General features: G+C 40.5%; 1 protein-coding gene across 2 annotated transcripts in view; it reads right to left on the reverse strand.

Annotated features, from left to right (window-relative positions):
• Nucleotides 1-1,212: 1,212 nt before the first annotated feature.
• The window catches only part of FBXL17 (F-box and leucine rich repeat protein 17), a 472,180-nt gene continuing 456,357 nt past the window's right edge, over nucleotides 1,213-17,035 (reverse strand). For both annotated transcript variants that reach the window (XM_036846590.1, XM_036846589.1), the window contains one exon: nucleotides 1,213-4,097. In XM_036846590.1, coding sequence (XP_036702485.1) covers nucleotides 3,957-4,097 — 141 coding nt within the window. In that variant the 3' untranslated portion in view covers nucleotides 1,213-3,956. The remainder of the gene's footprint in view (nucleotides 4,098-17,035) is intronic.

Genomic DNA, 17,035 nt, shown 5'->3' on the forward strand with positions numbered 1-17,035 from the left:
TTAGATATGTTGGAAAGTCTCATACTGTGTCCCATGTGTCTTAACCTCTCAGTCATCCATATGGAAATTATCCACGCAAAAGAAGAAAAGCTTGTGTTTTTTTTTTTCCAATTTTCCTTTTATTTTACTCACATCTACCTTTCCGTTTACGAATTATCCCTATAGCTGAATCTTTTCTACTAATGCCTTTCCATTTTAATATTCAATTATATTTTTCATTTCTAAAAATTCTATTTAGCTCTTTTAAAAATATTTCTGTTCATTTTTCTGTTCGTTATAAATAATTTTTAATATATTTGAATATATCAAACATTTATTCCGAATTATGTGTCTTAACATTTAATATTGAAGCCTTTGAGGATGTGGGTCTATCGTTTGTTTTTTCTGTTGACTTGAACTAATGTTGGCTTACCCCTGCTATTCTCTGTGATTTAGACTGTGAGTTCATATTTGCTGGCAAGCTATTTGTTTTTCTTTTGAGGCTTCGGATGATTTTTGTCTGCTTTGTTGGGCAATGAGCACTCCTGAAATGAATCCTTTTAAAAATAAAATTACAAGTGATATAAACAATGCAAATACTGTAGATTCAGAAAAACCCATGTGAATGGTAGCCAGTGGCTACTTATTTTCAGAAGAACCTTTTAAAAAAACAATCCATGAATAGCCAAGGCTGAAAATGGTAATTTTTCTGTCTACCTCTTCAACTTTTGTTTTGCTTTGCTTTATTTTAGTTCACTCTTTGTAAAAGGGTATTGCCTTTCCTATTTGTGCTCCCTCTAATAATTACATCTACTGTGCTCCGCTACTAGGGCTAGTTTTTAAGACTGTCTCCTTGCTATGCTATGAGCAATTTCAGGATGGGAATGAGTTTTATTTATCTTTAAATGCCCAGTGCCTGGCACATGTTTTTTACTCAATAAGTTTATTTATTTACTTTTGAGAAAATGAATAAATGGCTAAGTAAATGAATGAGGGTTTAGGGAATGGTACTTTAAACGGACCACTTGTTTAAACCCTTGAGGTTTTAATCTTATCTCAGTACTCACTGGCCAAATGCAAATCTCCTAAATTCAGTCTTGTTTATTATTCTGGGTTCACTGAACCTACATAAAGTCTGCAGTGAAACACCCAAGGACACGGACCGCTGCATGCATCACACCCAACCAGCATAAGGGAGGCCATTTATTGTCTCTAAAATAAAACAAAAGACAGTGTGTTTTCTTTCTCTTTTATTGCAACCCATTGCAAGGTCAAAAGATTCACAGAAATATAGAAACTCGAAACTGGATGAATTTCCTTTATCCACTCAAAGAGACGTTAAAGACAAAGGACCAGAATTTTCCACCACAGCAATATATTTCAGTCTTTATTCTGAAAATACTATTGACATTTTGGAGAGGATAAAAAGCCCTGCATTAAACATGTTCACATATATTTATGACATTCTAAGCAAAAAAAGAAACTCTATATTGCCCAGAAAAATCATTTTAAGCCTTATTTCAAAGCATCTAATGAGAGCACATTCAACAACCATCACAGGATCATTCAAGGTGATGCTTTTTCTGGTTGTTTTTGTGATTAATGCTTTGAGGCTAGATTGATGTTTCTACAGATTCCTACAAACACACCAAAGCAGTTTTCCAGGTTATGATGCATCAGGCTTTCTGGATTAGTCAACATCTTAAAGAATAAGTGCAAGTCCCCAACCCACCCCCACCCCCAAGCTAAAGCATGTTATAGTGCTGTACTTGAGATTCCAACAACACAACATTAAAAAAAAATTGATTACACACTTCTGAAACCATTTGACAACCAAACTGTGACATTCCAAGGATTATCACAACTTTGAACTGAAATGGCACCATCTATATCATCGATGGTTCTCCTTCCTTTTGTCATTTTTAACTATTTAAAATATAGTGTGACATATATAAAAATTACACTTTTGCTTATTCACTCAAGCTACTATTACTTTACATATTGTCTTATAAATTAGTTTTGGATTAAAAATCAGTTAAAATATTGTGAATTAAGATAGTTTTCAGTAGTGGGGAAATGAACATGAAGATGATACAGTTCAATGTTTAAGAAGAATTACAGTTTGTTAACAGTAAACAGCTTTTTTTTCTTACATAAATTTTATTCCCGTCAAATTAAATTAGTAAGCCATTTAGTGATGGAAAAAGTACTCTCGGTGCCTAGTGACTAGATTTTCCAAATTGATTGGGATTAAAAGCAAAAACATGCCACATCAGAAACAGGTTGACATAATCAAAGGAAAGTTGTTTACACAAAAAGAGTTATTATAAATAAGTGAATGGCATTTGAATGTAAAGCTATTTTTCATTCCTTACAGCTAGTATCATTTTAGCAACACTGGGACTTATATAAAGTGAATCTCAAATCTTAGCATATCTGTTAAAGACCAAAAAACAGTTATGTCCGCATTGGGAAAGAATAAATAGCAAACTCACAAGTCAGGGTTTTGTATATCTAACTCTACTGTGAAAGACAATCACTCTTTAGCTTAAAAAGCCTCCCTGCTGTCTTGATTATAAATCTAGACATAGGAAAGGTTATTTGAGCCTGAGTCCCCAATATGAATTACTCGTAAAGATGTGTGAAATCAAAACATATATTCATTTACTAATAGATACTGTCTAAACTGAAAACTGGCAATCTTTAATTAAACAAAGAAATGCTTATTTCTGATAAGTGTAAACAGAATCTTAATGAAAAGATTTTCAAATTTTTCTTCTTAACTCATACATTAACCAGCAACAGATCTTTGCCATAGCATAATAATTATTCAAAATATGATAACATGCATATATCCAAAAAACCTGTTCTAAAGCCCAAAGCAAAAAAAAAAAAAAAAACTTAATAGAAAGATTGTCTACTTATATCTTACTCATGAACCTTCTACTAATGTGACTAGCCCCAAATCTCAGAAATATACTTTCATAATTACCAAAATTAACAAAAATAATTAAATGATCTGTAGAGTTTTTTAAAAAATAACTGCACACTATTAATTACATTGGTGGCTTTAATGTGGATAATGCTAAGATTAGCTCCAAATATCATTAAAATATATCCAGACCAGTTACTATCCATTGTATTATAAAAGCTAATACAATGTTAACATGAAACTCAAAATACTTAGTACTCAACAGAATTTTGTACAATAATGAATAATTAACTTTTGTGAGCTGGTCAGGGGAGTTCAGATTGTTGCCTCCATATGAAAACTTCACAAAAGGTTTTGTCCTCTATAGTCCCTAAGTCGCCCACCAGACAAGCAGGTTGGGACACCTGTGGGGACAGTGAGTTAGGCAGAGTGACAGTTGATGCCATGCTCCCTCAGTGGCCTGGAGAAAGGCCCCTGTGCCAGAAAACGATCTAGAAAGAAAGTGCTGTGGGGTGTGTGTGTGTATGAGAGTATGAGAACCTATATGTGTGTACGTGCTTGAAATCTTGAAAAGTACTGGTTTCCGGGCTTCTAATTAGCGCAACGTGGCTCCTTTCCGGTCATCATCAGTAGAATCGCACAATTCTTTCCCATCAAAAAAGAAGGCAGTTGCCTTCATTTGGGGGCATCTCCAGTGGCAGTCATTAGAAGCTCAAAATAATGGATCCGTTTTTTTTTTTTTTTTTTTGATTCTACAGCAAAAAAAAAAAAAACTTTTTTTTAGAGAAATAAGCCTTTGAACTTAAAAACTAAAGGTCTGTGCCTGTCAAAATCGTTATTTAAGGAAAAAACCAGCTCACCTGGGAACAAAATAGCAATTGAGCTTATGCTACGCAGTATGCAAACGAGACACAGATATACACACTCAGGTACACATGGAGACACGGGACGGTCAAAACCTTTGCAAGACATCACCCACCCCAACTCTACAATTGCTCTCCGCCCTGCTGGCTGATCCGCGTGGACCCAAGCGTGGGCAGGGCTGTCAGGAGGAGGCGGCAGACATGTTGGGGGTCCAGCCCATCTGGTAGGCTCTCTCCAGGGTCCTCTTGCAGTCCTGCAGGACGGTGCTGAAGGTGATATGGGGGTACTGCTGCACTAGCTGCTCCACCGTCACTTCACTGACCTGCAACCACAAAGAAGAGCCACGGTCACCCACGGGGACCACCGAAAAACCACCAGCCGCCCACGCTCACTGGGCTGCGCTTTCCACCGCACCGGGAACCCTCGTCTCCTTCCTTTTCAGCAGTGTGACCAATGCTTCGTGAGAAGACAGCGTCGCTTTTTGTGTGACCTCCCTGATTTCCTAAGTACTACGTTCGCCCTAAGGGATTTTCTGAAAAGACGCGATATCAAGTTAGTGTTTTCTAGACGCATAGATGACTGTGACTTGTCAAGATCTTAACAATGTCCATTGAAAATGGAGTGCTTGGGAGGTGAGGCAGCAGTTAGCATCCTAGTGTGCATTTGACTTCATTGCCCACCTGACAGCTTTTTTAGGACAGAACTGTAGATTGGTGGAGAGGATACACAGGATTCTGGATAGAAGTGTTGGGGAAAATGTTTATTTTTCTTCCCTTTAAACGTTAAGGTATTGCAAACTTCAAGTCCCTTTGTGGAAAGGGCTGAAATGTGAAGAATCAATAATTAAAACATACATGGCTGGCAGGTCAGGGATGGCCCCAATAGACCTTAACCATCAAAGATACCACTTTGATTCTTGATTAGACAAGGCAATCAGACAGGCCTAATTAAAACTAACACCTTTACAATTGCTGTGCTGTGAAGGGATTAATTTGTCAATTATTTTTAAGCTGATTGCAGTTCATATCACAAAAGTAGACAGCTTCCTTCATCCTTTAGATAAATAAATGATTAACCTAAGAACCGCAACTTTTAGGTAGCTTTATTTAAAATCTTTATTGAACACTCGGGCATTTTCAAATACATCAATATTTCACTTATACTGAATAAGCTGGTCTGAAAGAAGGTGCTGGTGATACACATTTTTGTGCTCCCTCTCCATGTCTGTCCACTATTGAAAAAGACCAGGACCACAAGGAAAAACCTAAAACAACATCAAACCCTTGCTGTTTGCTTTGAAAGCATGCTTGGGAGTATGACGACCATGACATTAAGTCATCTGCACTTTTCTGAAATAACATGGTGTTTTCTGAGTGATTTGGTAAACCATGTTATATATAATCTTTTTGTTAAATTTAGAGTTGATATTTCCACATTGCACTGATGATACTTAGTCTTTGTCAGAATTTCTATTCAAGACTTTCTTGTATTAAAATCAATTTTCATTCCAAATTCCAAACCAAGCCATGCAGTTAATTCTTTTTATGATATAGATACAATGTATAACATTTTATTCACAAAAAACACAAAATAATTTTGAATAAAAAAGAAAAACTGATATACAAATTAGAGTTGAGAATATCAGTTGACGATCTTAAAAGGAGTTCTAAGCAATATAATTTTTGATTTTTTAAATTTCAATTTCTATCCTAAGTCTTGCTTGAGTTGAGGCTGCTTAGAACAGTACACTTAGAAAGTCATGCATCATCTAGCCATGCCTATCTCGCTAGTATATTTTTGATACTAACCAGTCACCTGACCTAATTTAAAGTTATCAAGCTGTCCGAGTTCCTTCTGGCCTCAGGATCTTTGCACATGCTGTTCTCTTTATCTGGAATACTGTTAAATCCACTTCCACCTGAATGTCCCCTTCTCATGCCTACTCCACCTTATTCTTAGTTCTTAGTTCAGTGTCATTTCCCCAGGGAACTTTGATCACTGCCCTCAGCCTGCTCCCCTCCCCACATTAGGTAAGGCTTCCAGGTTATTCACTCTTCCAACACTGCCTACTTTTTGTTCATGCTACCTTCAAAGTTAGTTTATAATTGCTTTGTTTAATGTCTACTCCTGTTCCCATGTAAGATCTTACAAGAGCCATGATCATTTTTGTATTCATGAGCCAGGCCTACTTCTCAGTGAATGAATGAGAAAACAATAACAAACTACAAATAAAAAATAGAAACCCAAGAGCAAGGCAAAGCCAGACACTAACATACTAATCACAACATACTAAAGACCAAAAATTCCCAGAGGAACTTGTATTCAGCTCAGGAATTCCCTCCTTCAGGAAACCTTCCCTAAGCAAGCCTATCTCCCCATGAGGTTGGTCTCAGTACACCTTCTCTGTGGACCCATGGCGGGTAACTGCAAGGCTTGTCTCTTATTTAAGCACTCTCACATTGTGTTGCAATCATCTCTTTACTTGCCTCTCTCTTCTACCTGAACCAAAGTCTGGGGACCAGAGACTGCCTTTTATCTTTAAGGCTATAGAGCTGTGTACAAAGTAGAGAAGAAACATGACAACTGTAGTTGACTTGAGAGTCAACCAGGCACAGGTCAGAATCCTGGTTTCACTTTACAATTTGGTTTCCTCAACTGTAAAAACTGCATAATAGTACTGATGTCATAGGACTGTTACAAGGATAAAATAATATGCCTAACACTGCGACTGACATAAAAAGTTCCCCAAATGGTAGCTCTTATTAGTACAGCTGGCGTTCAGTAAACGGTCATTCATTGAGTTAATTAATGCTATGGTAGGGTGACCAGTTCTCTATAGTGATGCTCAATATTGTTCAACTTCTGAGATATTTCAGAAATAAACCTTGATAACATAAGTTGTAATGCTCAAAATAAAATCATCGCAGGGCAAGAAGTAACTGTACACTATTGATACTATGTATAAAATAGATGACTAATGAGAACCTACTGTATAGCTCAGGGAACTCTACTCAGTGCTCTGTGGTGACGTAACTGGGAAGGAAATCCCAAAAAGAGGGGATATATGTATATGTATAGCTGATTCACTTTGCTGTACAGTAGAAACTAACACAACATTGTAAAGCAACTATACTCCAATAAAAATTTTTTAAAAATACTTCATATACAAGAAGAATCTATTCTATCTTAATGCTCTCTGGAGAAGAGTTCAGAACTTTTCTTAGTAACACAGTCCAGGTTTTAAATATCCACTTTCAGGAAATCCTCCCTTTTCTTTACCTGACATTCCCCAGGCTGTGGTTAGGTTATGTTCCACCCTCCAGCCATGAACAAACCCAGAAGGATGCAGGTCCTTCTAAGGGACAGCTGAAGTCATCTGGTCAGAGGACTTTCAGAAAATCTGCATCGAATTGGAAAGGAAGTAAACACGGCCCAAATCACTTAGCATTCAAGGAACAACTAACTGAAAAACAGATGAAAAACGGAGGGAGAAGGGAAAACATTTAAACACACCATAAAGATGGGGCCTGCGCTTCCCTGGTGGCACAGTGGTTGAGAATCTGCCTGCCAATGCAGGGGACATGGGTTCCAGCCCTGGTCTGGGAAGATCCCACATGCCGCGGAGCGACTAGGCCCATGAGCCACAATTGCTGAGCCTGCGCGTCTGGAGCCTGTGCTCCGCAACAAGAGAGGCCCTGCGATGGTGAGAGGCCCGCGCACCGCGATGAAGAGTGGCCCCCACTTGCCGGAACTAGAGAAGGCCCTCGCACAGAAACGAAGACCCAACACAGCCAAAAATAAATAATAAAAAAAAAAAAAAAAAAAAAAAAAAAAAGATGGGGCCTGTCTTCTGCAGTACATCTTTTCTAATCTACACATAGGCCTGTACAAAGTTTTATACCGAGGGTTGACAGGCATTTTGTTTTGGAGGTCCAATTTTTAAAAAGAGAAAATATCACTAAGTGATAACTGTTTTGCAAGAGGAGATATAAAATTCACCTTAAGCAAACTTGATACATGAGATATGGATTTATGAAATACATAAATTAGGAGATAATTGTTCACTTTAGCAAAGACTTTCATGGTAGGGTTATTTTTTGTCAGCTCTCTTAATGTGTTTTATATTCCTTTGATTTACCAAAATTCAATTTACCTATTTCTGTTGCATAAAGTAAGGTCCACCTATAGCTAAGAATATAGAGTGTGTTAGATCTCTGGCTTTCATAGGTTATGGGCAAGAACAGACAGTAATTTGGCTTTGTATAGGTATGTAAAACGTTACAGGTAATCCTCTGTGGATATAATGTGTCTTCTAAGCAATCTTTTTGCTAACTGTGTTAGCAAAACAAAGCAGTAGGGAAAATGCAAATATTCCATTTTAGAGTTTTGTTGGGTAGAAGCTATTCAGGGGAAATACATGTACTCCCACTAGGGAAGGTTTTATCTTTTACTTATAGTGTCTCCTGGCGATACGGTGTGACAAATTTTATACTGAAGTTATTTTCATTTGCTCCTCAGAAGTATAAATTATGCTTACCTCTTTGTACAGACTCCATAAGTGCTTTGGTGCCTTAGAGAAAAAGTTGGGTGTAAGACACCAGGAGGGTCCAAATCATTTTAAATCGTTACGCCTACATACACATTTCTGCAGACATTTTGTCATGCACAACTCCACTTGCTAGAATGAAAAGAACCATTCTCTGTTCCAACTCATAAAATGTATGTAATATAAAAAAAGGAACATAAAGATGAATTTTAAAAAGTTTCCCCACGATCCCTGGTTTTCTGTAATTTTTTTTTCACCTGCTGAAAACTATCAATGGCAATTCTTATATTACACATAAGATTTGAAAAATGCAGCGTATCTTCCTAAAGAAGTATGCAGCAGTGTCATTTGAAGAAATTACTGTGATTAAAGGGGAAAAAAAGCATGTACCACAGGTTTTTTTTTTAATATAAAAATATAGTTCTCTCCAAAGACTGTATAACTATAATTTACATTTTCAAAATTATTATAACTCTTTTTAAGGTAATAGCAATTTGTCTGGTATTTTAATCTATTTTGAGTTAACATCTATTAGCACTTTTTGAAAATGTGAGGCAAACTGCTATGCAAATTAAGGTAAATCATACTATAGTTTCATCCTATTGCTGCTGTTACTATAGAAGGGTGAGGAGAGATCCTTCAGAGTTTCTGAGATTCAGTTTAACCAATTTATCCAGACCATCACCCTGTTTCTTCACCTCCTTATTGACACTTTCCCCAGAAAGTGTAAGCCTAGGCCTGAATTATCTCCTCAATAATACCTATTGTTCAAAAAATACAATTTCTAATGAAATTTGCTGCAGAAACCATTTATGTTAAGTGATTCTTATTTCCTCTTTGACTCTTGTTATAAAATAGAACATGCTTCTTATGTCGGGGGGAAATATTTGACATCTGAGTATATTAAAACCACACTTGAGAATATAATGAACCACTCAGGGACTTCCCTGGTGGCGCAGTGGTTAAGAATCCACCTGCCAATGCAGGGGACATGGGTTCGAGCCCTGGTCTGGGAAGATCTCACATGCCGTGGAGCAACTAAGCCTGTGCGTCACAACTACTGAGCCTGCGCTCTAGAGCCCGTGAGCCACAACTACTGAGCCCACGTGCCACAACTATGAAGCCCTCGCACCTCGAGTCCGTGCTCCACAACAAGAGAAGCCACTGCAATGAGAAGCTCGTGCACCACAACAAAGAGTAGCCCCTGCTCGCTACAGCCAGAGAAAAGCCCACGCACAGCAACAAAGACCCAACACAGCCAAAAATAAATAAATAAATAAATTTTAAAAAAAGAATATAATGAACCACTTAAAATCATTTTTTTTTAAATGAAGAAAGTTTCTCTGCAAAAAGTGGACACTATTTAAAATACCACAAGCAATAAATGTATTGCATTTTTCCTAGACCGTAAGTTCCTTGACAGCAAGGAGGCTTTTAGTCATCTTGTTTTCAGTCCTACACACTCTCTCTGGCATATTCTCATCCCATTAGAATATAAGCTCATGAGACAGGAGTTTTTGTGGTTTCTGTTCACTACCAAACCCCTAGCAGCTAGCGAATGCCTGGTACATAATAAGTACTCAATAAATATTTGTTGGCTAAATTAATATAGTAGTTGTTCCATAAGTGTGTATTGAGGAAACAAAAAGGCCCCAAATAATACTAATACCCAGAAATCATGGAGATAAGCTCACCTTGTTCCCAGAGCATTTAGCTATGGTGGTGGCAGTCTCTAATGTCTTGACATTAGGGCAGCTCCAAACTCCTTTAATCTTCTGAAGTTCACACCCAAGGTGATTGTTTGTGCTACTCTCCTTTCTCTTCTTGCCATCTGATATCACCGGGTGCCTCCTTCCAGATACACCTTGCCTGGGCTTTCCAATAATTTTGCACAGGAGACCAAAGCAGCCCGTGATGGTGGTGCAGCATCATGAGCTGGTGGTCGCTGGGCCATGTGGCTGTTGGGCAGTGCTCAGGAAATGCCTAGGCTCTACTTCAGATTAACTGATGGCAGCCTTCCTACTGGAGACGAGTGACACACTACACTGGGTAGGTGACACTGAGAAGCATGCTGATGGTCACTGCACATGCGCCAGTTTCCAAAACTTTGCGAAAACCCACATGGTTCAGAAGATTTCATACTTCAGCCTTCAGCATCAGTGCCCTGCTCAGGGTAGCAGACCCAGGAGGGCCCCAGAGAAGATTCTGAAGTTTTGTGATATTTAAGGTTCCTTCTGATGTCACAGTTGTCTGGTGACAGGGGGAACTGTGGGCAGATCTCCTGACTCAAAACAATGCTATTTCCACCCTCTGATTTCTTGCGCTTCAGCAATTCTACATGTCTTCACTGTTTACCCGAGGGGCTGGTTTTCGGTTGTTGTTTTCCTTGTCACAGTGGTATTTGGCATTTGTTGTCCCAGGGAACATGTAAACAATACTCCAATATACAGTATAGTCCCAAACAAGGAAAAATTCTGCAACTAAAATTGCCTCACGCTCCCCACCGAGAAGAACCATACTCATCATGATTAGGCTCCCATGTGCTACGGGATACATCAAACGCGTTCTTCAGCATGGTTTATTTTGGCAAAATACTTGAAAGTGATTTGTTAATTTTTCATCCTGATGACCAATAGGCAAAATAAAAATATGTCCCCATTCCAGTAAGGATGGAGGAAGAGGGCAAGGGGAAAACATTCAGTGAGCATCTACTATTTTCCAAGCATCTAAGCATTAATACCACTGATTACAGATGAACTGTGGCTCATACAGAATTAGTATTTCACACAGAGTCACACAGCTCGTAAATGGCAGCCAGGATATGAATCCGGGACCCTGCAACACAGGCGCTCTCTGCCCTGGGACACAGTGCCCTGCACACAATGCGATGCACGAAGCGTCAGACTGGGGCCTAGCTGAGCACCCACCCAGTGAAATGTTCACTGACATTTATTTTCCAGCTAACATTAAAAAAGTGATGGTGGTTTACATATAAATACAATTCAAAAGTCCTTTACAAACTCTTCAAAGTAGCTGCTCTATGGGAATGTAAATTACAATAGATCTCACTTGGCCTGCGGAACATTCTGCTGTGGAACTGTGGTTGTGGAGACTTTGACACGGGATGGAAACATGACGGAGCTGTAGGACTCACAAGGGGCCTTTTAGCAGGGCACCATGCCATAAACTGGCATAGCTTTCCCTCCAATCTTCTACCCTTCAAAACGTTTTTTTGTGTCCCAGAGGTAGAATGGCCAGCATGACAGATATGGCCCCTGCCCTCTTGGTGTGGGGAAAATGGACAATTACAACAGCAGCAGCAAGGCCTGAGAAGTGCTTTCTAGGGGAAGTACAGGTTGCTGTGGACAAAACTTAGTAGCTCCTGACCTCCGCCAGGAGGGCTGGAAAGGGCTTTCCAAAAAAAGTGATACTTAAGGGGACTCCTGAAGGACAAGGAGGTACCAGCTTGTGTATCCCATGCACTAAATATAGACATATTATTCAGGGGAGGAAGGAAACCCGCTCATGAGCTAGAATAAAACAAATAATCCGTCCTTCACTTTGTAAGCTTTGTAAGGCAATGCTTCTCCAGCCCATCTAACAAACTCAAGGGTATAACTGAAGTAAGTTCTTGTTTCCAATAGCACTGCTCTGAGGACGGGGGTGGGTGGGTGCAAAGAAAAGGCCCCCCCACTTTCTGCAGGCTGGAAAAGTAAGGAGCCCACAGTAAGTCTGTGAAAGTGTCGCAAATAGCACAGTCAACTCCTGCGTCCTAATTCAGGGCTCTTGCCCTCACGCTGGTCTGTCACTCTTCACAGACTCCTGGGCAACGTCACTCACTGCTAACAGCCCCACAGGCTGACTCCTGGGCAATATGCCTCCGGAGTCGGCCTCCCTCTGAGCTTCTTGGCTCCCGGGAGAGCGCGCTGGCTCTCCGTGGGACCTGGCATTCACCGGGTGCCAGCTGCTCTTTCACCAAGTGCCCACTGGCCCCAAGATGGGCACGTATTAAAACGGATAAAATAAGGGTGACATGAATTTAGTAATACCTCAAATTTGCATGTAAATGAGATGAGTCATCTAAGTGCAGTTTAAAATATTGTAAATAGGACACTAAGAAGAGAATAAAAGAGCAGAGAATACAGTGATTTGGCCAGGACCCTCACAGCCAACCACATGCACCGGCTCTCCGCAGGCCAGGGTAGATTTTTTTTTATGATTCTATTTCCTCCCTTTGCAGCAGGACGTTTCACGTCCCTGTTTGGGTGACATACCCCATCCGGCTAATGTTTCCCTATGATCAGTGCAGGGAGGTCCAGGACACCAGGAATCTGGCGCCACTGTTACAATCTCTCACCTCATCTCTTTCCCTTCAGCTGCAAGCCTAGCGTCCCAGCAGCCAGCCCCTCAACAGGCAGAAAGAGGCTGCAGGCGGACCCCACAGGGAAGGGAAAGGCTGGCGAGGGCTGTGGAATGATTCCAGGCATGAGTGGAGCACCAGCTCCTTTTCTCCACCCTGCAGGCAGCTTCACGTGCCTTTCCTTCCCGCTTCCTTTCTCAGTCAAACCAAGGCCTTTCTCCACACTCCATAGTGACTCATACGTAACAATGATCAATCCACGTTTACTGATGTGGGATGAATTAAGCTGTATCAATAATCCCCCCAAAGGAGAATCATTTAAGAGTTCTTTGGACTTCACCCTCAGAAGTAGCCAAAGAATTCGAGGGACAGTTTACCCCAGAAAACCTTTTGCAGTTATTGAAATTAGGGTATAACTAAGAATGTTCAGAATACCACACACACAGTTTAGGTGGTCTTGGTATATAAGTCATAGTGGTGGGACAGCAGTGATCGTAAAATGAAAGTAATTAACCTGAACATGCTCTGTCTGGGGGGACTAAGGGGAAACAGGTGTTCAGCCTAGGAAAACGTTTCTCAGTGGATTTCCTATGAAGTCAAAGCGTCTTGGGTTTAACTTTGAAATACAAATAACGAATTTTAAAAATTAAAAAGAAAAAAACTAAACTGTGTCTGCAACCAAGAATACGAACAAGAATACCGTGGTTCTCAGCCCAACTGCTCATTAGAATCACCTGGGGATCTTTGAAAAATCCCAGTGCCCAGGCCATATCCCAGACTAAATGTAACCCAATCTTGGAGGAGTGGAACCCAGGCATTAGTATTTTTTAAAGCTCCTAGGAGATTCCAATGTGCAGCTCAGGCTGATTGAAGAGCTCCTAGAGGGCACAGGTGGTTTCTGCACTTGGGAATCTGAAGCCAAGGTCTGAACTACCATCACTTACAGGTAACAAGTACCCACCCACCTCCCATGCCACCCACCACATTAAACACTGAGTCAGGGGCTCTGGAGGAAAGAAGCTGTTGCTCTGACAGCTTGTTGGTCCATCTTGTTTCAGATGTTCATCACTGTCTGAAACAAAATGTATATTCTTTGAGTGTAGTAAAAACAGACTGGTTTCCTGTCCTTCCACCTTGGTCTTCCATCTCCAGTTGGGCACAGCCAAAGGAGGTGGCCACCTGACCTTCCCAACAGCTAACGGAGGGAAAGATTCCCCTAAACCCAGTTCACACAAGGACGTAGTGTTTCCTCAAGGACCACTCAAGAGGTGGGAGGAGAGGGCACACATGACTAAGTATTTAATATAATTTTTAAGAAGAAAATGATTATCTTATTGGAGCCTAAAAGCCACCTGCTAAATTATGGGCATCAGCTGATTATAGAACACCCATAATGCACTATGCCTCATGCATGAACCTCATACCAAGAGCCTGAGGCCTTTAAGGATGTATTTTTTTTATATAGAAGTAAGAAATATTACTTTTGGGTGGCAAAAAACTCATCTAAAAATCCCAAAGCATAGAAGGAGACAGATACTGAGAATGCAATGAACCTGACAGAGGCAGGCTCATAAATTCAGTCAACTTTGTCAAATGCAGTCATTCCATTTCAGGATCTGCAATGACTGGAAGTGCCATGCTCTGTCAATATCACAACAGGCCTGGATTCATGCCGTCTCTTTTTCATGAAATGTGGGTTTCCTGTTAACACTAGCATTGCTTCTGTTCACTTGAATTAGCATGGTGAGAAAGCTGCAAAGAACCTGGGAGGATGGAGATCACAGAAACACCTGCAGTATTAAGTGAGAACCAGGGCTCACCAACCAGAAGCCTCTAATTAGAGATTAGCATGACAGGAGTCCAAAAACTAGACTGTCAGAAAAATTAGTGACATTTTCATTCCCTGTTTTACCAAGTGATCCTTCACCCAGAAGGATGTTTCAAGCCAATTGGAAGCTCCAGGTACACAGTATTCCATAGGACGTTCTGAGGCCACAAACCCATGGAACTGACCCAGCGTGCAAGTCTGTACATTTTTGGTATAGATGTGCATGTGCAGTGGTTAGAACCAAAATTGACATGTGTGGGACACCAGGATGGAGAAAGCCACTTGGGGAGTCTTGGTGGTGCTCTAAATGATTCAGTAAAAGACTATTTGAGAAAACCTGGGTCCTAATAAGATAATTAACATTGTCACTAAGTGAGCGGTAAGTGTAATGTATTTATGGAACACATCTGCGTGTTTCTAAATTAAACTTGCAAAGTTAAGCTGAAAAACACAATTGAGGGAGAAAACTCTCAGAACCAAAAATTATGTTTTCTTTTGTGCGTAATGGCTTTCTTGATTTCAGTTTTTATTTTCTTACATAAAGCCTAGGACGGTGGTAATTACCGTGGACACCTGACGGAAAAGAAACCTTTCTAAAATTGAGTTCCCATCAGGTAGTATTTATGGATTTGACCTGTTTCCTAAAACAAGTTTATTAGCAGTAAAAATTTATTCTGTATAAAAGTGATAAATCCATAAATTAAAAAACCTGAAAATAAGTGATATTTTTGGCTTTCAGAAGAGAGACTCTACATAAATCAGAGCATTTCAGGGTTAGGCTCTGAAGGATGCTGAGTCCTGTCACACAGCAGATGTCTGAACTCTGTCCTTGACTGACCTGAACCCTTGAGGCTGCACTCAGAATTCCCCAGCTCCAGAAAACTAGTATTAAATCCAAGGTGTCATCTTTCTTATTTATTTCCCTCTGTCTAGATACTTTTTGTTACCTATCAAATTATTCAGAGGCAGTGGGATCTAATGGTTTTCAAACTTGCTTTTGGCTGTAACAATACTTCTGCACACCAAAGTAATAAATAAGTAAACAAACCAAATAAATAACTGGATAAAGCAATAAAAGTGGGGCTGCTCTGGCTGAGGTTAGGTGCAAGGACCAGGCACCGTGGCCTCTTAGCCACTCTGTCATTCCTAGAGGCTCTGAGGAACCTCCTCGGAACCTTGGGGCCACACAGAATGCAGATGAGAAACAATCCCCAATCCATCTATCCATCATCCAGTACATATTTGTTTAGCATCTGTTACGCACCAGCCACTGTGGTAGGGCCTGGCAATAGAACATAGACTAGAAGCCCGTGGATCTTATATTCTAAGGAGGAGGGGAGTCATGGGGATGAGAATGTAAGAATTCACCACCACTGGTGGTGAATATTCACCGCTTACTTCACGTAAGGAATTTTACACATATTCACCGCTTACTTCACGTAAGGAATTTTACACATATTCACCGCTTACTTCACGTAAGGAATTTTACACATATTAACTCACTTAATCCTCTCAATAGCCTAGGAGATAGCTGCTATTTTTATTTCCACTTTACAGATGAGGGAACAGAGGCACAGAGAAGCAGTATGGGAGGTGGAGATAGAAAAGCCAGGAGTGTGGCGACACTGGAGACAAGAGAAAAGCATCCTCACTAAGGAGGGACTGGTTACCACGTGGATGCAGCTGCTCAGAGACGGAGCAAGTTGTGGTCAGAGAAATGGAAACTGGATTTGGTGACACGGAAGTCACTGGTGACCTTGCAGAACAGAAAGAGACTGCATGGAGTGGTGAAAGGTAAGGACAACTGTTCATAGTCAATCCTTTTCAGGAACTGAACGGTCGAGTGCCAGAAAGATAAAACTGTAGAGGACCATAGCGGAAAGCCAGGTGGGACCAAAGTGAAGTTCTTCATGTAGAAGAAACAGAATCGCGGGTGCCGTTTTGAAAATTAACTTGCCGTCTGATAGCACGGTAACTGCCCATTTACTCGTCTGTCTTCCCCAGCAGGCTGTAGGCTCCATGGGGTAGGAACTCTATCTCGTTCACTGTTTTTTTCTGACCTGTCTCCTATTACAGTTACTGGAACACAGTAAGGAGCTCAGTAGATATTTCTTGAATAAATGGATAAAATGTATAATAAAAATTGGACGCTGGGGAAGGAAGCTTAGGTTTTCTCTTGAAAAACTACTTGCCAAACAAAGTTTTCACTAGACCCAGCACGGCAGGCCCCGGTAATCTGCCGCTGAGCGGCTGGGCCTGGGGGGCGGGCGGGCCCGTTCCTTTCCACCGAGCCAGAGTCCCCCAGTCTCCTGAGCCTCAGCAGGCCGTCCTTGTTTCTACTTTGTGAAGTCAGGTGCTTCGGAGTTCTGGGATCTAATCTGAGCTCCATTAAGAAACTGCTGTTACCTTTTCTGTTCCTAAATTAGAAAAATAATATGAGCCTGCAACCTAATTCTTTCTTATAATTACTTAAGCCAAATCAAAGTTCCAAGGAGATTATTTACTGCAAAGCAATGATGCTCCAGG

Source organism: Balaenoptera musculus, chromosome 3 (assembly GCF_009873245.2).
Source record: "Balaenoptera musculus isolate JJ_BM4_2016_0621 chromosome 3, mBalMus1.pri.v3, whole genome shotgun sequence".
Lineage (NCBI taxonomy): Eukaryota > Metazoa > Chordata > Mammalia > Artiodactyla > Balaenopteridae > Balaenoptera > Balaenoptera musculus.